This window comes from Carcharhinus amblyrhynchos, chromosome 13 (genome assembly GCF_965287045.1).
Source record: "Carcharhinus amblyrhynchos chromosome 13, sCarAmb.v2.hapA, whole genome shotgun sequence".
Taxonomy (NCBI): domain Eukaryota; kingdom Metazoa; phylum Chordata; class Chondrichthyes; order Carcharhiniformes; family Carcharhinidae; genus Carcharhinus; species Carcharhinus amblyrhynchos.
In genome coordinates, this window is record NC_137336.1 from 81415659 (window position 1) to 81439396 (window position 23738).

Consider the following 23738-nt stretch of genomic DNA (forward strand, 5'->3'; position numbering starts at 1 on the left):
TGCCAACATTAAATTCCATTTGCCATTTCCTGGCCCATTCGCCCAGCCTATCTAGATCCTTCTGTAGACTCTCCACACCCTCCACACAATTTGCCGTTCCACCAATCTTGGTGTCATCAGCAAATTTCGACACCGTACACTCGGTTCCCTCCTCCAGATCATCTATATAAATGGTAAACAGCTGAGGCCCCAGCATCAAACCCTGGGGCACTCCACTAGTCACTCTCACTGCCCCTGAATCGTTCTGAGGGACCTTCTCCTTTCGGTCGGGTGATTTCAGATTTTTATCTACATAGATTTGGAAACAACATTTCAATTCATTATCTTTCCCTCCTTCCTTTAATTCCAAATATTGCTATTGGCTGGCCCATCCAACCCATTCTAACCCTACTGTTGTCACCTATCAGGGGAGAACTTAATTCAAAACCGTTCTTTTCCCGCGCTCACGCCGCTACTAAAAATTGGTTACTCAAGAGTCTTTTAAATTTCAGCTTCAGAGATTCTTCAGCTGGTTCGACCACCCATGCGTTGGAGTTGTCTGGGGGTTTTACCAGTCCCTTGATTCTAGTACGATGTGTCCACCCCTTCTCAGCAGTCCTGATCGCTGTCTCAGTTGTTAGGAGTGCTTGATATGGTTCCTCCCATTCCGGTTGCAGCTTAGTTTCTTTCCATGACTTTACCAGGACCCAATCTCCTGGTCGGATTGTACGTACTGTGAAGTCGAGGGGTGGAGTCTGCGACAATAATCCTTGTTTCCTAAGGGAAGATATCGAGGAGGACAGACCCAGTATATATTTCTTTACAAATTGATCATTCATTTCAGGAACCGGTAACTCCCCGACTGCTCCCAAATAAGGCAGTCCAAACAGCATTTCATAGGGGGATAAACCCAAATCCTTTCGAGGAGCTGTACGAATACGCAAAAGTGCTATCGTCCAAGGGAGTTTCGTTTCTATTATCAGCTTAGATAAATGCTTTTTAAGGGTCTGGTTCATTCGTTCCACCCGTCCAGAGGAGGGTGGATGCCAGGGTGTGTGAAAATCCCATGATATTCCTAATCCTTTCATTATCCCCTGAAGCACCTTTGATGTAAAATGGCTTCCCTGATCAGAATCTACATTCTCTACCAAACCATATCTAGGCACTATTTGTTCGAGTATAACCTTCGAGACCCTCCCTGAGGTTGCTGAGGCCATCGGGTATGCCTCCACCCATCCACTCAAGTGATCAACTAGGACCAAGATGTATTTTAACCTTCCCACCAAGGGCAGTTTGGTGAAATCTAACTGAATACTCTGGAACGGTCTGAGGCCTGGTTCCCTTCCTCCCAATGGGGGTTTTCGCAGCGCCTTCTTGTTGACTTTTTTTTTACATATTATGCATCCCCCACAGACCTGCTTTGCTATAGTATGGATTCCCTTACAACCATATTTTCTCAGTACTATATCGCACATGGCTTGGGCTCCCCAGTGACTTCCCTGATGTAAGTGGGCCATGATTTCCCCCATTACTTGTTTATTTACCATTTCTCTTCCAGCCGGCAGTACCCATTTTCCTTCCTCAGTTTCCCTAGCTCCCATCTTAGTCAGCTCCTCTTTTTCCTTTTCTGTAAAGATTGGATTCAATCCACGGGGCATTAGGACCTGCATCCTGACTGGTTGTGGGTTTAGGGCTGCTTCTTTTGCTATTTCATCGGCTAGCCTGTCCACGGGCCTCTCCTTGATCCCTTGGGATATTAAATGTCCCAAATATAACACCTGTGCTTATCGCCTACTCTGAAGAAAAACTTATCTTGTGAGTTAAAGTTCAAGGGGATGGACGAGAACTCGTTAGCTATATCTAATACTATAAATACTTTGTGGGACAATGATAATACCAAAATTTGGCATTTGAACTCCAGGGCTGGAGTTTTCCCAGTGACACTAGGATCTGATGTCTTTCCCTGGTGTGAAGGATTTAAATTGGTCAATGGATTATTCACTGTTCCTCCCCTCATTACTGGAGCAAGGTTACAGGCCTTCTCCTCAGTATCAAAGTCGCCCCCAGGCGCTGTGAGTTTCATGGTCATACTGCCGGGGTAGGGAGGTAATGTCCCCCTGCAGTAGTCTTCTAACACTTGGTTTTGTTTCTCCAGTTCCCTTACTCTGAATTCTAATTCCTTAATCTTTTTATCCCCACTCCACTTCTTAGTGGAAGTGACTACTTGTTCAATTAGTCCAGCTAACTGATGTATTAACAATACTGCTATTTTCTTTGTTTGGTTTCTCTTTTCTAACTCTCTAATCCGTGATTCTGACGTTTTAATTCTCTCCTTGTCGTCAGCCTATTTTTTTTTTACCCAAGACTGAGATGTGTTCAATTAATCCGGTTTAAACCTGTTTAATTAATTCAAACTAAGAGAATTCCAATTTTCTTAGTTCTGTCCTTTTTCCAATCATTTCCATTGTTGATCTAGTGGGTGAAATGGATCCCACCCCTAGGTTGCTCTTATCAGAGTCCGGTGATACCTATCAGGGGTGATTAGTGTCCTGCATACGACCACTTACACCCGTGAGCTTACACCCTTAAAGCTCACACTATTAAGCCGGCTTTTCCTTCTACTCCGGCGATCACTCAGACAGATTCTTTCTTGCTCACATCTGAACGTCACATCCCAGGCATCCTTCTCTAGCCTTTACACCCATTTCAAACTCCTGAGCTTCGCGTAGGGGGCTACCCCCCTTAACAACTGGTCTAAGGCTGGGTGTAAAGACAGACGCCTCCTTGTCTGTACATGCTCAGCTCAGACCTCTCACACACACTCACACTCTTTCATCACAGATGAGCACCTACTGTACTTTGATTCACTCCCTTAAATTCGGTAATCTATTCCGGAGCTCCAGTTGTGGCCATTCAACCGGACCCGTAAACAGATCCCAGGTTTCGGCACCAATTCTTGTAGGTAAAGATACCTCTGAGACTAATTGTGAGTCAAAGTACAGCAGTTTATTTAACAAAAGCCTGATTCAGAAAATCCAAAGTAAGATTTATTTTTATCACCTTTAAATATCCCCATTAAATCAAGACCCTTGTACATTCTTACAATTCTGGTACAATAAAACAAAATATCACTTGGAGCACAGATGCACGAAGAAATACTGAAAGCATTCTAATGTGCAATCTACATGTTTAATTATTTCTACAGCTCTGTCTTTGTAACCAACACAGGCAAGTACAAAATCAAATCTACTGTGTGCCTAAATGGTTAACTCTCCTTACAACTTTAAGATGCAATGTAATGCCACCTTTCCCACTTGGCAGAATTCAAATCTCTGTCCGATCCCTACATAATTTATTAAACTTAAAGCAATTCACTTTGATTGGCTATATCTATTACATCACATGAGGGTCTCAATTACACAGTTACACCCTCTCTCTCTCTCTGTACCATACAGAGTCAGCCTGCTTGTCTCTTTTTAACCCTTTACTGATGGGAGCTCACTGGCCTCTAATAAATTTGACCATGTTTGATTCGGGTGCCTCATGTCGTGACAAATCCCTTTCTCCCTCAAACAGTCATATAGTCATGCACAATTCCAAATACATAACCGCTATTAGCGTTCTCCCCGCACCTCAGTAAAAGCCTATGTCAGGGTTCCCAGTTCCGTTGACATATTTCTCTCTACTCTTTCTGCTCAGACCAATTGTAGGTCCATCCCATTCATGCTGATCCATCTATATACTTTGTGACCCATCCACAAACTCCAGTGCCTCTAGGGGCACCTCCCTTATTCTACTTTCCTCTGCTCCCTCATCACATAACCTCCCCCGCAGCCCCTAAATTAACATTATCCAGCAACTTGCATAATCAATTCCTTCCTAGGACGCCGGCTGCTTCTGTCTCACATATATATTAAGAATCTGGCAAACCCAATCCTCATCCAAACCGTACTTTGGCCAGAAGACGGACGGACTTCGGATTGGTTCCTTCACCCAAACAAAACAACAATATTTTATCATTGTCTTCTTGTTTTATCCCTAGTACTAGTACTAGAGTCCCAATCTTCCAACATCCGTCCCAAAGGACTTTCTGGACGGATGTTCCCTGGGGCCCCATTCCCGGCACCTTTCCCGGGGGACCTCTTCCTACTACCCCCACTTCCCATGGTTTACCTACCACGACCCGGTCGCCAAGGCAATACTTAAAAGTCAATTTTCTTACCTTGGTCCGTGCACAGCGTTGCCCGACCACGACGGTGCCTATCGTTTCCCCCTTACTCGTTCAGAACAACTTTCCGAGGATTCTCAACAGTCAGCTGGCAGAGAGGCCCACCGATGAGTACTCGGGACCGTTCAATGAGGAACGGGACGCGTCTTCCCAGTAGTCACCGGCAACTTCCCTACCAGGGATATTAGGATCCCGGACGAGCCCCCAGTTGTGAGAAACACAGCTCACAGTCAAACAATTCAGTCAAGTCAAGTTCTGAAGGAGCAAGATATTTTATTTAACGTTCTTGCAAGACCGGGTGTCCAATAAAATAGGCACACCTTACATCGATTTGCAGCACATTTTATACTTTTTTACAAGCATTGTAATGGCTTTGCAATGTGATGTTCTCCCCTAATTGGTGGTCCCTGTCCCATCTATGTGTGGTCATTCCTCTATTGGCTCGAGGTGCCCCAAGTTTCCATCCCCTCTACTCCCCATCTAACAATGTCTCCTGTTATCACAAGAGTGCATTCGTCTTACCTAACTCATCCGTCTTACCTAACACTGTTACAAGTCCAGTTCAGATTGGCGGTAATCAATCCTTTGCCAACTTAATCACTGCTGTCCTGACTATCTCAGTGACCTTTTTCCCCCTTTTATGCTCGGTTGTAGAAACAACACATCTTGTATACCATTTGCTTTCTATAACTTGGACCTCGTACATTCCTTCAGGATGTGGTGTATGCTTCACTGCACACCACACATCTGGTGTTATTCCTACACCACAGGCAGTCTTTTTATTGTCATAAGAACATAAGAAATAGGAGCAGGAGTAGGCCATCTAGCCCTTCGAGCCTGCCCCGCCATTCAATAAGATCATGGCTGATCTGTTGTGGCTCAGTTCCACTTTCCCGCCCTCTCCCCATAACCCTTAATCCCCTCTCTTATCAAAAACCCATCAACCCGCGTCTTAAAAATATTTAGCGAGGCAGCCTCCACCACTTCAACGGGCAGAGAATTCCAGAGATTCACCACCCTTTGAGTGAAGAAGTTCCTCCTCAACTCCGTTCTAAACCGCCCTCCCTTTTATCTTGAGGCTGTGCCCCCTGGTCCTACTGTCCTTTCTGAGCGGGAAGAGTCTCTCCACCTCTATCCTATCCATCCCATTCATCATCTTATACGTCTCAATGAGATCTCCCCTCATTCTTCTAAACTCTAACGAGTACAAGCCTAGTTTATTCAGCCTCTCCTCATAGCTCAACCCCCCTCAACTCCGGCATCAGCCTAGTAAACCTCCTCTGCACTCCCTCCAGGGCCAAAATATCTTTGCGCAGGTGCGGCGCCCAAAACTGCACACAGTACTCCAGCTGCGGCCTCACCAATGAATGTCCCTGACTATTGTCCCTGAAGCTTTCGAAAGCTTCCCCGAAAGCTCGTGAGTCTATTATCAAATAAATCGGTTGGACTAAAACCTGGTGTTGTCAGACTTTTCACTGTGTTTACGCCAGTCCAACGCCGGCATACCCACATTATTGCTCTGTTAGCAGCAGCGAATTTTATGCCCTGTGTTTGTGACTAAAATCACAGTTGTTTCCATAATGTGGGTTATCAATGTGCCTGACTATATCCAGTCTACCTAACTTTAGGCTATTTTTCTATGGTGTACAGATATATGTGTTAACAGCATCTTCACCTGTTGCTCACACTAATTAAAGCAGTCTGAGAATCACCTCCACAAAACCTTCCCCGCCCCCATCATCACGAAATAAACACGGTTTCCTATTCGGAGCCTCTGACCTACCCCGACTGATAATAAAACTCCCCCACTTCAGACACAGTCTGCTCCCTTCGTCGTCCGCTCACCGGGAGACTGACACCGAGCATGCTCACAGAGCTGATTTGCCGCCATCTTGGTAGAGGAACGCGGGACGTTACTCAAGGGGATAGGAACGGGGTGGCCATCTTTGTGAGGGAAGAGGTTGCATTCCCTCACCCTCGCCTTCCGGCGACAGGCCCGGGTTACCCCGGGCAACCGGCGGCCGCCATCTTGTGGTGGTGATTTTCTCTCCGGGTTTTTAGTGAGGGAATGGACAGTAAGATGGAGCTGAGCTTGTAAACTGTTCAGAGGAAGGTCTGAATTCAGAGTTACATCAGATATCTGTAAGAACAATAATATTTACACCAATTATAGTCTAAAATGAAATCAGAATGATGGAATGATTCGGTTCCAAAAAAAAAATTGGATTGGAAATGTTAACTTTCTCTGCAAACCAAATCCACTGGAGATTTCCAGAACTTTGTTTTTATTTTAGATTTACAGCATCTACAGCATTTTGGTGTCTTTTTTGTTATTTTTTAAGTTATTTTGCTACAGTTTAGAGTGAATCAATTATCACTATTTAAATATACGAATAAGCGATATTTATTTGCATAACTAAGACTAGAGTTTGCAGGAGCAATGTTAAAAGTCACCACAGAAATATTGTGGTAGCCTGGAATTCTCTCATGATTTGGTCAATTAAACATTTACAAACAGTTTGTTTGTGTGGCAAGAGTATAAAGATTGCGGAGTCAAGGCAGTTGGATGGATTTAACAGACAGGTCAGGCATCTGCATACTGGAACTTAATGTCTGAGGTTGGACTGATTTTGGTTTTGTTTTGAAAGTGGTGTAGTTTACCTTCTGTTCTGTAGATTATCTTCAGGCCTGTGAGTAATTTGCCCGAGATGAGGTGCAGAGAGGAACGTTGAGATGAAGGAATGTTGGTCAGATCCCAGTCTTCACTGAGATAAGGTCTTTGGTGGTTCCTTTGATGAGACTGAGGCTTGCGTGTCAGTCCGGAGTAGATGAAGGATGGTGAATAATTTCTGAGGAGAACCAAACTGGAGAAGGAAATGGGATAAATCTGCTCCTATTTTCTATGCTTCACATTTGACAGTGTAAAAAGCTTTATGAGGTCAAAAAAGGCAGGAATCACAGTTAGCACACCTCACATTTTTCTTGGCTTTACAGTGCAGTGAAGATCATATGACAGTAAAACTTAGCTGAACAGATTTTTATTTTCATTACTTTATTTCTGATCAAAAAAAATTAAAATTTAAGCCTAATCATGGTTGCTGCATTAAGGACAAACCAGGACCAAGCTGACACAACAAGACTTTGCATCACATCTTGGGATTAATCAAACAACATCCAAGCTGACAGGATGAGGTGTTGCACCCCTTCCTGGGCTTGATCCAAAGCTTCATCTTAGCCAAAAGGCTGAGATGGTTTTTAAAAATTGCACCAGATAAAAGCTCTGTTTAACCTCATTGGCTAACCTCGTCCTTTATTCTACCCTAGCTTAGGCAAATTACAAGCACAGGCATTAGCGCACCCCACGGGCAATGCGCTAGCCTCATCCCCTGCCTAATCATGGTTTCACCCCTGCCAGAATAATTGAAATGTGGAAATGCTGGCGTTGGACTGGGGTAAACACAGTAAAAAAGTCTCACAACAGCAGGTTAAAGTCCAACCAGCTTATCTGATAGTAAACCCACAAGCTTTCAGAAACACTGTTTCGGAAACAGTATTTCTGAAAGGTTGTGGATTTACTATCAAATAAACTGGTTGGACTTTAACCTGGTGTGAGACTTTTTACTGAGAATAATTGAGGACATTGAAGTCAGAGATGGAGTCTTGGTTGGGGAATTCTTCATAATTCTCTCTCCAGTGAATACTGACTGCCTCCCTAATCTTTCTCTCCATGCTTAGCTCTCAATTGGTAAGCCATTGAGCATTTGGATCATAGATTGTCTTGATTTGGAGATGCCAGCATTGGACTCGGGTAAGCACAGTAAGAAATCTCACAACACCAGATTAACATCCAACAGGTTTATTTGATAAAATGAGCTTTCAGAGCGTTGCTCCTTCATCAGGTGATGAAGAACACCTATCGATGAAGAATAATGGTGAACTCCTCAAAAGTGTGTACCACATTTTGTGTGTGTGGAGAGCCTTCTATTGATGAAGGCAGACAGAGATAACAAAATCTGTCATTGGCTCTACTGTGCCAGCTCAGCCTTCAGCTGAGAAATTTTGACTTTATATTTTCATGGTATATGAGTATCACTGGCAAGGCAGCATTGTTGCCCATCCCTAATTGCTCTCGATCTGAGTGGCTAGCAAGGGCCATTTCAGGAGACTGTGTTGAGGGGCTGAAGTCACTTGTAGGCCAGACTGGGTAAGAATGGCTGATTTCCTTCTCTGAGGAGCAGTAATGATTCAGATGGCTTTCTACTTCAATTGATCATAAGAACATAAGAACATAAGAAATAGGAGCAGGAGTAGGCCATCTGGCCCTTCGAGCCTGCCCCGCCATTCAATAAGATCATGGCTGATCTGTCGTGGCTCAGTTCCACTTTCCCGCCCTCTCCCCATAACCCTTAATCCCCTCTCTTATCAAAAACCCATCAACCCGCTTCTTAAAAATATTTAGCGAGGCAGCCTCCACCACTTCAACGGGCAGAGAATTCCAGAGATTCACCACCCTTTGAGTGAAGAAGTTCCTCCTCAACTCCGTTCTGAACTGCCCCCCCTTTATCTTGAGGCTGTGCCCCCTAGTCCTACTGTCTTTTTTGAGCGGGAAGAGTCTTTCCACCTCTATCCTATCCATCCCATTCATCATCTTATACGTCTCAATGAGATCTCCCCTCATTCTTCTAAACTCTAACGAGTACAAGCCTAGTTTATTCAGCCTCTCCTCATAGCTCAACCCCCTCAACTCCGGTATCAGCCTAGTAAACCTCCTCTGCACTCCCTCCAAGGCCAAAATATCCTTGCGCAGGTGCGGCGCCCAAAACTGCACACAGTACTCCAGCTGCGGCCTCACCAATGCCCTATACAGCTGCAGCAAGACCTCCCTACTTTTATATTCAATCCCCCTCGCTATGAAGGCCAGCATCCCATTCGCCTTCCTGACCACCTGCTGCACCTGCAGGCTGGGTTTTTGCGACTCATGCACAAGGACCCCGAGGTCCCTCTGCACCGTCGCCTGCTGCAGTTTTTCGCCACGTAAGTAATAGTCCTTCCTACCATTCTTCCTACCAAAGTGGACCACCTCACACTTGCCAACATTAAATTCCATTTGCCATTTCCTGGCCCATTCGCCCAGCCTATCTAGATCCTTCTGCAGACTCTCCACACCCTCCGCACAATTTGCCTTTCCCCCAATCTTGGTGTCATCAGCAAATTTCGACACCCTACACTCGGTTCCCTCCTCCAGATCATCTATATAAATGGTAAATAGCTGAGGCCCCAGCACCGACCCCTGGGGCACTCCACTAGTCACCAACCGCCAATCCGAATAGCACCCATTGACCCCCACTCTCTGCCTCCTATTTGACAACCAATCCTCTATCCACGCTAACACCCTACCCCCAACTCCATGTCCTCTGACCTTCTGCAGTAACCTCTTGTGAGGTACCTTATCAAACGCCTTCTGAAAATCCAGAAAGACCACATCCACCGGCTCTCCTCTATCCACCGCCCTAGACACATCCTCATAGAACTCCAGTAAATTTGTCAGACACGACTTCCCTTTAATGAAACCGTGTTGCGTCTGCTCTATCAAGCAATTCCCTTCGAGATGCCTCGCAATTTCCTCCTTAATGACGGATTCTAACATTTTACCTACCACAGACGTTAAACTAACCGGCCTGTAATTCCCCGCCTTTTGCCTGGCACCCTTCTTAAACAACGGCGTAACATTAGCCGTTTTCCAATCCTCCGGCACTTCCCCGGAATCCAGCGACGTCTGGAAAATAACCACCAAGGCATCCACTATCACCTCCGCCATTTCTTTCAGAACCCTCGGATGCATTCCATCCGGTCCTGGGGACTTGTCATCATTATACAATCACCATTACTGGCAGTAGCTTTCAATTCCAGATCTTTATTAATTGAATTGACATTCCATCAGGTGCCATGGGAGGGATTTGAACCTGAATCCCAGAACCTCAGCTGGAACCTCTGGTTTTCTAGTCCAGTCATTCTGCACCACTGGCAATGGTGAACAAAACCCAAACAGACAGGGGGAGGGAAAGAATTAAAAGTAGAGGAAAGGAAGCTTTCCGGATCTTGCAGGGGGAAGATGGAGTGTGTGGGATAGGGATTTACAGTTTTAAGGGAAACACTGTTTCATAGAAAGTAAAATTATCTTCTGAATCCCTTTCCCAAATATTGGTAAATGAGGATTGGTAGTCAAGAAATTCAAACTGAACATCATATTAAAATTGGACAGACTTTTTTCAGTTTATCATGACCAGAATAACATCAACCTTTGAATGTGGAAAGAGTAATGTTTGTCTGTTCTGACTGTGGGGAAAGATTTAAATCATCACTGTGGCTGGAAAAGCAGTGAGACACATGTACCCAAGTGAGACTATTCCAATATCAGGAGCTTTACCCAGTTACACAACCTGAAAGACCATTGCACCATTCACAACAGAGAGAAACTGTACATGTCTTCTGCGTGTTGACAAGATTTTGGTTGATTTTCCAACATGGAGAGACACAAGCACACTCATGGAGGAACCATGGAAAAGTGGGGACTGAGGGAAGACTTTCAGTTATGTGTCTGACCTAGAAATTCGTCAATGTATTCACACCGGGAACAAACTATTCACCTGCTCCAAGGAATTCACTCAGTTATCCAGCTTACATACAAACCAGAGAAATCATTTGGGAAGAGCCTGTTCACCACCTCTGAGTGTGGAAAAGGATTCACTCAATCTTCTACCCTGTTGAAACATCAGTGTGTTCACACTGGAGAGAAACCATTCACCTGCTCCCAATTTGGGAAGGCATTCACCAGTTCTTCCAACCTACTGACACAGCGATGGGTTCACACTAGGGAGGGGTCATTCACCTTTTCCAAGTGTGCTTCCACTCTGCTGAAACACCAGGGAGTTCACACTGATGAGGACCATTTAAATGTCTAGATTGTGAAAAGCTCCAGGGAACTGATTTGCCATCAATGTGTTCACAATGACAAGAGACCATTCAGTTGTTCTGACTGGATTCAGGACAACATCTGGCCTCACGATACACCATCAAATTCACACTGAGTAGAGGCTGTTTATCTGTTCAGAGTGTGGGAAGGGATTCACTCATTCATTCAATCTCCTGTGACATCAGTGAGTTCACACTGAGACAGGAACTTTTCAATGTTATGACTGTGAGGAGAGCTTTAAAAGCAGCAATGATCTGCTAAGACACCAGGCACTCAGTGGGGAGAGGCTATTCGCTTGCTCCATGTGGGAAGGATTCTATAGCATTCACCATGCTGCAACACCAGTGAGTTCACACAGGGGAGAGGCCATTCACTTGCTCCATGTTGAAAAGGATTCACTGATTCATTCCATCTGCTGGGACACCAACAAATTCGCGAGTGTTAGCTGGGTTTGGATTCTCCTGTTATTGCTGCCATTCATCACATCCAAGGCTGATCTGTTCCTGACAAAGTGAAAAGGTTGAAGTTTCCAGCCTGAAAATAACTGTGATAATTATACGAACAAATGAATTAGAAGCAGGAGTTGGCCATTCAACCCCTCAAACCAGCTCTGCTAATTGATAGAATTATAGTTTATCTGATTGTGGTCTCAGCTCTGCTGTATTATCCCCTTTGGCTCTCTTGTTAATCAAAAATTCATCTAACTCACTGTTAAAAATATTCAATGACCCAGCCTCTGCTGCTCTCTGATGAAGAGAATTCCACAAACTAACAGTCTGAGATAAGTTCACCTCATCGCTAACTTAAGTATCTTAAAACTCTTTTTTGTAAACTACGTCCTCTTTTTTCTCTCATAAGGGGAAATTACTTCCCAGCATTCAACCCTGTTAATTACCTTCGAGATCTGATTTTTTTTTCAATTAGATCACCTCACATTCTTTATTACAGACTGAATGTGCCCACCTTTCCTCATAAGATAACCCTTTCATCCCACGAATCAGTGAACTGATTTTTTTTTCTAAACTGCTCTGAATGCAATTATATTTTTTCTCAATTACGGAGACCAGAATGATAAACTATATTCCAGATGTGGTCTCAGCAGTGCCAGCACAACTCTAGCAAAACATCCCTACTTTTATATTTCATTCTGTAATCACCATCATGTCTCCAGTAACATATCACAAGATAAAAAATTTGAGTTTTTTCTGTCTAAAGTCTCCCCTTCTAACCTCCAGTTTTCAAAATCTGTCACTGTCAGTCCAAGATAGAAACTCTCAACATTCTCTCGTCCTAAAATCTGGTCCAGAATGATTGCATATGTGCTTTGCTGCACATCAGCTCTAATAAAGATGGTGGATGTTAAAATGGGCCTAACTGAAGGCTCCGAGCTGCTGTTTTCAGTAGTTATTTGGGGTCTGAGGCCTAAACAGGTTGTTTGAGAAATATTTCTGCACTTCACCCCATTTCATCCCCCTTGGTTCCATTTCTCCCGCTAGCTCCATTCCTGTCTCATCATTACCCACTTGAAGTTGATCAGATATGACCTTGGGCATGTATAGTCAAAAACTGAATTGCACTTGCTGCACTCACAGCTCGGTCCCATACTTGCGCAAGGTCTGCTGTAGTGAAGATTGGTCACATTCTGCTGCATGGTGAATAATGGGTTAAAGCACCAACATTAAGTTTTGGTTAATTATAAATGTTGTTTTGTGATCCACTTAGGATTGTAGTCAAAGGAACCAGACAAATTAGTAATTAATTGTTTCAACAACTCCAGTGGATTAGTTCTCTTCCAGAGTGCTATCTTGAATGTGATTAACAGAAGTAATACATAAGAAACTGCCCTGATAGTCAACAATGAGTCTCCGCTCTTGGGTCACTAGATAAGATAAATTATTTTTTTTTAACATACACATTCAGCCTTTCACAGTCAGATGCACCAATCGTGCCATAAATCCATTGAAATTTTCAATTTGGAGTGTTTACAGGTGGAAAAACTGAATTGTTGATTTAGTTTATTTGATTACCAAAATTAATATATGGGAAAATGGAGTAAATCCCTTCACATACATTAAATATCTTTCTCCAGTGTGACTGTGCTGATGTGTCAATAAACCTGATGACCGAATGAATTCCTTTCCGCATACAGCTGGCGAACCGTCTTTCTGCATTGTGATTGTATTCCTGTGATCGCTGCTCAGACAGGCAACCGAATAACATCCCACAATCAACATTAACTACAGCATGTTTTATATAGAGCAAGAGCCGCAGTAAAACAAATTCTAAAGCCTTTACAGGTGTGTTAACAATCTCCACATTAAGACAGTTGATTTCCAAAGTTTGTATGCTTGTGCCTCCAATCTGATCCCCAGCATACTGCCATAACTAACACCCAAAAGTGGAAAAGTGCATATTTTGCCAAGGTAAATCATCCATTCAATGGTGTAACACCCCTGTAGTTGCAAAGCAGCAGATCCTCTGGCTCAGTACAGGCTAAGCGTGGGATGGATTAGGAATGTAACTTAAACACAACCTTACAGTTAAATACTCTGAGGGCTGAATAGACTTTTGGATTCGTAACATATTTTTCTGAAATCATAGTTATCCAACCATCTTTCATCAATTCAGTTCTTCCTTGTGTATATATTTCACATTGACTTTTCAATGTGTACTCATAGATAAATTTAGCTATCTGGTTAAAATCCTCTAATCCCTTTTATGCAGACTCCCTAACTGCAGTTTGGTACAATTATTATCTTTGAGATAACTGGAATCCCCCTGTTCTGTCAGATCCCTGTACAAGCCACTTTCAGCTTCCAGTTGGTTAACCATTTGTTAATATTTCTCTTTCTGCACCTAGCAGTGACCAAGACAGGAATTAACCTGTTCCATAATTGTTTTTTCTACCAGAACAGATCAGTAACCTGTTGCCAGAGGCTTATAGCTTGAGGGACAGCACTCAAAGAGCAAAGAAAATTGCAGTACAGGAACAGCCATTTGGCCCTTCAAGCCTGCACAGATCATGCTGCCCGACTTAACTAAAACCTCCTATCCTTCTGGGGACCATATCCCTCTATTCCCATCCTATTCATATATTTGTCAAGCTGCCCCTTAAAAGCCACTACCATATCCGCTTCCACTACCTCCCCCAGCAACGGGTTCCAGGCACCCATCATCCTCTGTGTAAAAAATCTGCCTCGTACATCTCCTTTAAACCTTGCCCCTCACACCTTAAACATGTGCTCCGAAGTAATTGACTCTTCCACCCTGGGAAAAAGCTTCTGACTATCCACTCGCTCGATGCCTCTCATAATCTTGTAGACTTCTATCAGGTCTCCCTTCAACCTCTGTCGCTCCAGTGTGAACAAACCAAGTTTCGCCAACCTCTCCTCATAGCTAATGCCCTTCATAAGAACATAAGAAATATACCAGGCAACATCCTGGTAAATCTTTTCGGTACGTTCTCCAAATCCTCCACATCTTTCTGGTAGTGTGGCAACCTAAATTGACTATATTCACTATATTCCAAGTACATAAGAACATAAGAAATAGGAGCAGGAGTAGGCCATCTAGCCCTTCGAGCCTGCCCCGCCATTCAATAAGATCATGGCTGATCTGTCGTGGCTCAGTTCCACATTCCCGCCCTCTCCCCATAACCCTTAATCCCCTCTTATCAAAAACACCTTACTAAGATTCTATAAAGCTGTCCTTGAGCGAGCGAACCCTCTTCCTGTCTACCCTCTTGCTCTTTATATATGTATAAAAAGCCTTGGGATTTTCCTTAATCCTGCTAGCCAATTTTTTTCATGACCCCTTTTAGCCCTCTTTACTCCTTGCTTAAGTTTCTTTCTACTTTCGGTGAAGTCGACACTTCCTTTGTGTGTTCCCATCTTCCTAGCTTTGACAAATGCTTCCTTTTTCTCTTTGACTAGGCTCACAATATCTCTCGTTGTCCTAGGTTCCCAAAACTCACATACTTATCCTTCATCCTTATAGGAATATGCCAGTCCTGAATCCCTATCAACTTACACTTGAAAGCTTCCCACATGCCAAATGTTGATTTGCTGTCAAACATCTGTCCCCAATCTACATTCTTCAGTTCCTGTCTAATATTGTTGCAGTTAACCTTCCTCCAATTTAGCACCTTAACTTGAAGACTACACTTATCTTCATCCATTAATACCTTACAGCTTACTGAATTGTGGTCACTCCCCATAAAGGAGTCTCTCCTGCTCTTACTGCCTGTGCGTGCTGGAAGGATTCTGCAGGTTGATACTAAACCTATTTGGCCATATTATGAATGCACATTTGATCATCAGTCCTAGTGTCAGACTCAAATCGAAGCTGAGACGCATGGACATTACCCACTGTGCCACAAGACCTCCCTGGGGAGATGAAAACATTGTACTTATGGCACTGGATTAGTAATCCTGAGGTCCAGGCTATAGAGATATATGTGGAAATTCCCTCACGGCAGCTTGTGGAATCTGTTGGATATAAAACTAGTCTCAATAATGGAGAAATCGTTATACATGTAATGATATCCAGAATGCTGAAACCAATATTAAGAATAAACACAAAGATAAAATGAGAGCAGGATAAGTTCAGTATCAGTTAAAATGTTGAGTATTAAATTTAGTATTTGAATTCAAAATTTAACCTCTGCAGTCACTTGGGAACTTGCTGGCGTGTCAGCCAGGTTGATGACTGAGAATCCCCTTTCCCACAACACTACAGATGAATATCTTCTCCCCTGTGTTATGAACCCATTGATGCCTCATGAAGTGAATCCTTTCCCACAAATGGAGGTGGCCTCTCTCCAGCGTGAACACACTAGTGTAGAGTTAATCCCTTCCTACATTTCCATCTTTCCATAGTGCGGTGTTCTTATGGCTGTCCAGGTTGGATAATCAGTTATAGAGACGGAGGTTTACAGTATGGAAACATGCCCTTCGGCTCGTCCATGTCATCCTTTTTCTTAACCACTAAGCCAGTCCCAATTGCCTATGTTTGGCCCATATCCCTTTGTACCCATCTTACCCATGTAACTATAAATGCTTTTTAAAAGACAAAATTGTACCCACCTCTACCACTGCCTCTGACAGTTTGTTCCAGACACTTATCATTCTGTATGAAAAAATTGCCCTTCTGGACTCTTTTGTATCTCTCCCCTCTCATCTTAAACCTATGCCCTCTAGTTTTAGACTCCCAGCATTGATTCCTGAGGCATATTACTGGTCACAGGCCTCCAGTTTGAAACACAAGCCTCTACGATTACCCTCTGTTTTCTGTCAAAGGCCTGGCTAAAGTGTCAACAACATCAACTGCACCACCCTCATCCATCTTTTTGGTTATCCTTTCAAAAAACTCAAATTCATGAGACATGATTTTCCACTCACAAAACTATGTTCACTGTTCCTAATCATTCTTTGCCTCTCTAAATGTAGATCCTGTTTCGCAGAATACCTTCTAACAACGTATTCACTATAGAAGTTAGACTCCCTGGTCTGTGGTTCCCAGGCTTTTCTCTGCAGCCCTTCTTAAACAAAGGCACTATGTTTGCTACCCTCCAATCTTCAGGCACCTTACCTGTGGCTGTCGATGATTCAAATATATCTGCAAGGGGACCCACAATTTACTCCCTAGCCTCCTACAACTTCCTGGGATACACTTTATCAGGTGGGGGATTTACCTATCTTGATGCATTTTAAGACTTCCAGCACCTCCTTCTCTGTAATATGTACACTCCTAAAGACATGACTATTTATTTACCCAAGGTCTCTAACATTTCTAAACAGTAAATACTGATGAAAAATATTCATTTAGGATCCCACCCATCTCTTGTGGTTCTGCTCATAACCTTGTTGATTCTTAAGAGGCCCTACTCTCTCCCTTGTTACTCTTTTTCCCTCTACGTATTTGTAGAAGCTCTTTGGATTCTCCTTTGCCTTATCTGCCAAAGCCATCTCGTGTCCTTTTTTTTATGTCCCCTTTTTGCCCTCCTGATTTCTCTCTTAACTCTACTCCTACACCCTCTATATTTTTCAAATTGAATCCTTGTCCACATAGAGAACAAGCGTACAGTTTCCCCCTGTTGTAAAAAGTTATTTAAAGTTCTTTTCCCAGTCAGTCACTGGAACACACTTTGATGTGTAAGTGTTTCAAGGATTTTCCAGTCACAATGATGTTTAAAATGTTTTCTCACGGACAGGACATTTCTTCTTCCACTTTCAAAGTGCAATGATATTCAGGTCCTGATGGATTGGTTGACTCTGACAGATCTTGTTATGTTGTTTGGTTTGAGGTTCCCATCTGCAAGTCATCTCCTCCTAATATTTTGTAAATGGATCCTGTAAAAGGCATTACTAAATCCAGGATAGAAATTTGGAACAGAAAATTCTACTTTCTCTAGAACATTTTTTTCTCTCTTATTCTAACAAACATGTTATCCATTCAAACTAGAAGAGCCCAAAATCAGCAACATATACTGAACATGAGTTAAGAGATGCTTCCAGACTAAACCAGAATGTTTTTACAATAGTTTGTGAGACACTCTGTACCTTGAGGTACACACTGATGGTGGAATGTATTAATGTATTGTGCACACCACAGGCTCCCTTGCTATCCACGCAGAGATAAGACCATGGAAGAGAGACCAATAGCCTCTTATGGGCTGGAAACAGAAAGTGTTGGAAATAAAACCAGCAGGTCTGGCAGCATTTGTGGAGAGAGAAACAGCGTTAAAGTTGAGTCCAATGTAACCTTTCTTGGAGCTAGTGAAGGTGCCTCTGCTTGATGAATGCCAGCATACTTGTGAAGACACAGTTAAGAACTCAATTGATGTTAAATACTATGGTATTCCAAATCCCGGAAGAGAAACTTGGAATGTTGGTTCCTAACTGTACTTTTTACAATTTGGTATATTGTGAGGAAAGAAAATGTTGCAGTCTTGTAATAATTAAACAAATGTTTATTTAACAGTGAAACATACAATAAAAAAGGTAACTAAAATATTCACTTAACCACATTAACAGCTATACACAATAAGTTGACCCAATTTCAAATCCCTCTAATTTTCTAACGTTAGAGCTAAACCTCCTCAACCAACTTCCCATAGGTATCTAGTATAAGAAATGTATTACAACAGTTACTACTCTTGATGCCTATATCTCTCGTGGAGTAGCTTCTGAATTAGAAAAGAGAACACTGGTTGTTTAAACACTATTTCTCCAGGCAGTTGCTGGTTTTGGAATGAACACAGCTTCCTGCTGTGTAGCTAGGATCTTGGATCAACCTGCTGTATAGGATTAACTTTGCCACCAATATACTGCTTTTTGTTATGATCTTGTCTGAACTACCTGTCTCAGAGATCCTACTTAATGACATTTCTTACATAAGCTTACCATTAAGTGTGAAATTCATCCTATGTTTTGGACTTTTACCATCTTTCCTTCCACTCTTGAAATTGTATGCCCTACCTTTGCCACTTAGGTGAGGTAAATATCTGTTTACGGTGTTGCTAGACAGATCCGCATATCAAAACTTCCAGTTCCTACACCGTAGTCAATCCGTCTTCCTACACCAATTCCCAGTTAAGAATAGTTTGCTCTCTTTCAATCCTACACACATCAAAATGCATTTTAATGATTAGATTCTTTGATTTGTATTTTATCACAACTTCTTGACAACACCTTATTCCAAAATTATGTTTTTTTTTGTGATGCTTATAAGAAGGCAGAACATGTTACAAGCATAGGAGAGGCAGTCCCTCTGACTGTGGGGAAGACAATTTTGAGTATTTATAGTTGAATTTCTTTGTGAGCAGTCACATTGCATCACTAGCATAGAAAAGTTCTCTGATGAAGACATTCTGTATTTCTGTCTTCACTTTCAGTTTGGACAGATTATGGAGTTTACTGTCTGTCCTAGTTTGCAGGGAAACAGCTTCTTTATCAGCTGGGAAGGACAAGGGCAAGAAAATGGGAACGAAAATTAAAAGTGGGGGTGGGTCAGAAAACATCTCTGTTTCACATGATCCTCCACTCTGAAACTGTCAGAAATGGAGCTTTCAAATCATACAGTACAGGTTATCATGAGTGTGGATGAGTTTGAGGAGCTTTGCTGAACCATGTTCATGTGGCATCTTCTCTGTCACCTTTGTTTCTGTATGTTGTGTTGATTTTTGTGTCACACACATCCTGTGAAGCAGGTCATATCTTGCAGCAGAACTCTTGAAGTCAGGAGAATGCACACAGTGTATTTAAAAAGGAACATTGCAGCTCTGAACACAGTAACATCGCCAACATATTAAACTCCAACCACTTACAATTTTATTAACATCAGCAGAAACAAACAAAATATTGTCAGATTAACAAACCTGAGTGTAATTGACAGGAGCAGCAACTGCAGGGTAGCACAGTGGTTAGCACTGCAGCCTCACAGGGACCCAGGTTCAATTCCAGCCTTGGGTAACTGTCTGTGTGGAGTTTGCACATTCTCCCTATGTCTGCGTGGGTATCTCTGGGTGCTCCGATTTCCTCCCACAATCCAAATATATGTGGATTAGGTAGATTGGCCATGCTAAAATTCCCCCCTTCAGTGTCAGAGGGGGATTAGCAGGGTAAATACATGTTGTTATGGGGATAGGGTCTGGGTGGGATTGTTGTCGGTGCAGGCTCAATGGATCGAATGGCCTCCTTCTGCACTGCAGAGATTCTATAAATCCAACTCCTGCAGTCACTTATGAACTTGCTCATGTTTCACTAGGTTGAAGGGTCGAGTGAATCTCTTCCCACACACAGAGCAGCTGAATGGTCTCTCTCCAGTGTGAACTCGCTGGTGTGCCAGGAGAGCAGATGAACACCTGAAACATTTTCCACAGTCAGTGCAGCTGAATGGCTTCTCCTCAGTGTGAATCTGCTGGTGTAACTTAAGGGCAAATGACAACGTGAATGCCTTCCCACACACAGAGCATGTGAATGGTCTCTCCCCAGTATGAATTCGCTGATGTGCGATGAGAGTGGATGACTGTCTGAAACTCTTTCCACACACAGAGCAGCTGAAAGGCCTCTCCCCAGTGTGAACTCTTTGGTGTCTCAGCAGACTGGCTGAATGAGTAAACTTCTGTGCGCACACATAGCAGTTGAATAGCTTCTCCCCAGTGTGAATTCGCTGGTGTTCAACAAGGGCAGATGGATGCCTGAATTTCTTTCCACAAGTGCAGCTGAATGGTTTTGCTTCAGAGTGAGTACGCTGGTGCGACCTAAGGCTGGATGAATGAGTGAATCTCTTTGTGCACACAGAGCAAATGAATGGCTTCTCCCCAGTGTGAAGTCGATGGTGTTTATTAAGGTCGGATGAAGACCTGAAGGTCTTTCCACAGTGAATGCAGCTGAATGGCTTCTCCCCAATGTGAATTCGTTTGTGCATATTAAGGTGTGATGAAGACCTAAACCTCTTTTCACAGTGAATGCAACTGAATGGCTTCTCCCCAGTGTGAATTCGCTGGTGTAACATAAGACAAGATGTCTGAGTAAATCCCTTCCCACACACAGAACAGATGAATGGTTTCTCCCCACTGTGAGTACGTTGGTGGTTTTTCAACAGGGATGGATAGTTGAACCCCTTCCCACAGTCCTCACATTTCCACTGTTTTCCCATGATGCCCGTGTCCTTGTACCTTTCCAGACTGCTTGATCAATTAAAGCCTTATCCACACAAACAGGTGTACATTTCTCCTCACTGTGGACAGTGTGAGTTCCCCCCGCCCAAGATGTGGAACTGCCCAAAGCACTTTTCAAAGTTAGTGCATTGGAACACTGTCCCTTTGGCATGTGTCTCCCAGTGTTTTGCAGTCTCAGTAATGTCTGAAATCTTTTCTCACCAAATAGATAAATATTTCTCCTTCCACATTCAAAAAGCAATGATGCGCAGGTCCATATTGATCAAGTGACCATTGAATTTTGATGTGAAGTTTGAGTTTCCTCTCTGTGAATCGTTCTGTTCTAATCCTGAAAAATGAGTTGACAAAAGTCTTAACTATAAGCATAGGATTAAAAAAAAGAACAATTTGCGTTCCTTTAGAATATTTTTCCCTCTCTTCCCCCAGTGCTGTAAATCCTTATCCCACACACTTTGTCTTCTCTCTGGACGGATCTACGAACCCATCTCGCTATTTCCAGTTCTCTCCCTCCCTCTCATCTGTCTGGATTCAATTCTCTAGTTGCTATTTGCACACTGACAATAATATCGATGGTCGTGATTGGAGATTTGGGGCCTCCAGCGGGTTTTTCTGCATGTTCCCCGCCCACCCACCCAGATTTCCTTCCTTCCCAGAGATCAGATTCCTCTGATTTAAGCCCAAAGTGTAACCTCTGATTTATTATGCTCCCTCCCCCCCTCCTGTAATGTGAACCATCCTCCACTCACGGAACCAGGACGACGGCCGTTAATCTGGGAGGAAGGGAGGAGCCTTGCAAATGCAAACCAGGGAGCTGACAATTATTCTGAAAAGTTTGCGGATCCAGAAAATGTTTGCAAATCTAAACAGCCTGCTTCTCCGGGACACACAAGCTTCTCTGCCTCCAGGGCGTTCAATAACGGTGCGCAGGCGCTGAATTCCGAGCCCGCGTCTGGATCCGCCCAGGTTGAGTAGCTGCAGCCCTAACTCTCTGGATGACCATGTCTGCAGAGTGAATGATGGCTATTCCGGCCCAATCGGAAGAGGGAGCAGGAATTGAGGACTCAGCAGGAACTTTTGGCCCTGCAACCAATCGGAGTGACTGTGGAGCGGAGATGAGCCCGGATGTCCCTCATTGGCTCAAACCCTGGACGTTTCTGTTTGTGGCTTTAAACAGATCAAACACTGTGGGCGTGCAGCAAACATTTCAACATTTGTGAGTGAAATGTGGGAACGTGATTAAACAAATAATGAAAGGGCTGACTTCAGGAATAAAAGCTAGTGGCTTTTGATGCCAAATAAATTGTTGGACTTTAACCTGATGTTTGAGACTTCTTATTGTGTTTACCCCAGTCCACCGCCAGTATTTCCACATCATGACTTCAGGAATAAATGAGCAGGGAGGCAATGTGACCATTAGAACAAGGAACCATAGAATCCATAAAGTACAGAAGGAGCTCATCCGGCTCTCAAGTCTGCGAAAGCGTACCTTACCCAGGCCCACTCCTCCTCCCCCTCCCCATCCCCATAGCCCATTTACCATGGCTAATCTACCTAATCTACCATGGTTTATGGACGAAAAGGGATTGGTTTAGGTTAGTGGGTCATTGTTTTTTAACTGGTCGGCGCAACATCGTGGGCCGAAGGGCCTGTTCTGCGCTGTAGTGTTCTATGTTCTATGTTCTAACCTATACATATTTGGACACTAAGGGGCAACTTAACATAACCAATCCCATCTAACCCACACATCTTTGGACTGTGGCAGGAAACCAGAGCACCCAGAGGAAACCCATGTAGATGACAAAGAGAATGTACAAGCTCCACAGAGAAAGTCACCCAAGGCCAGAATTGAACTTGGATCTCTGGTTCTGTAAGGAAGCAATACTAACATAGAAATATTAAAGATAGGAATAGGAGGAGACCATTTGGCCCTTCAAGCCTGCTCCACCATTCATTATGATCATGGTTGATCAATAGCCTATCCTGCTTTTCCCCTTAACCTTTGATTCCCATTCACCCCATTGTGCTACTGTGCTGTCCTGGTTTCAATAAATAAACCAAAAGTTAGGACAAATTAGAGAGAAGGTTAATAGTGTCATCATTCAGAAAAACACTGACTAAAAAGGAACTTTTGATCTCTATGGTTATAGTACTTTATGTAGTTCTGGTCACCACTGAATAGGGAGATCGTGTTTGCACTATAAAGAGTGCAATGGAAATTAACCAGAATGATGCCTGGATTGCAGTGTTCCATGAATCAAGAGTTAGGCTGAATTAGCCTTAGAGCAGAGAAGTCTGAGGCGTGGGGGGCGGGGGAGGTGGGGGGGAGCACATCACAGTGTACAAAATTATAAGGATATAGATAGGGTAGATAGAAAGAAACTTTTCCCTGTAGAGTCTCCTGATTACAGGGGACATAGATTTAAAGAATGGAGCAGGAGATTTTGAGTGAATTTGTGGTAAGACTTCTTCTGCATCGGGTAGGGGGAATCTGGAGCTCACTGTCTGAAAAGGTGGTAGAGGCAGGAACTCTCACAACTTTTAAAAGCATTTAGATGAGGATTTGGAATACCATAGCAAAAAAAGCTAAGGACCAAGTGCGAGAAAATGGGATGAATATAGATTTGTTTGTGATAACCAGAGCAGATATGATGACCAAAGGGTGTTTTTCTGTGTTCCACATGACTCAAAGGAAATGTCTGGAGGGATGTGCTGAATCAGGTTCATTGAAGGGTTAAATATTTTCTACATAGAAATCACATAAAAATCTGAAACTCTGATGTAAATATGGATTACTCTGGGTGGGTAGTGGGGGGAAAGTTGGTGATCTGGATCAGTGCATTAACCCAGGAAGTCTTAAAACCAGACTGACCTTATTT

The 23738-nt window shown here is 43.2% G+C and overlaps 1 protein-coding gene and 1 long non-coding RNA gene across 2 annotated transcripts in view; one reads left to right on the forward strand and one right to left on the reverse strand.

Moving 5' to 3' along the window:
* Positions 1–22113, reverse strand: part of LOC145351414 (uncharacterized) — a 49799-nt gene extending 27686 nt beyond the window's left edge. The window contains exons 1-2 of the mRNA XM_080201019.1: positions 19920–22113; positions 6053–6347 (exon numbers count right to left, since the gene is read on the reverse strand). Coding sequence (XP_080057145.1) covers positions 6053–6347; positions 19920–20840 — 1216 coding nt within the window. The 5' untranslated portion in view covers positions 20841–22113. The remainder of the gene's footprint in view (positions 1–6052; positions 6348–19919) is intronic.
* Positions 6275–18158, forward strand: LOC145352015 (uncharacterized). Its single transcript, XR_013888484.1, has 3 exons — positions 6275–6349; positions 13330–13477; positions 17793–18158. It is a non-coding gene; the product is annotated as an uncharacterized LOC145352015 (long non-coding RNA).
* Positions 22114–23738: the final 1625 nt, after the last annotated feature.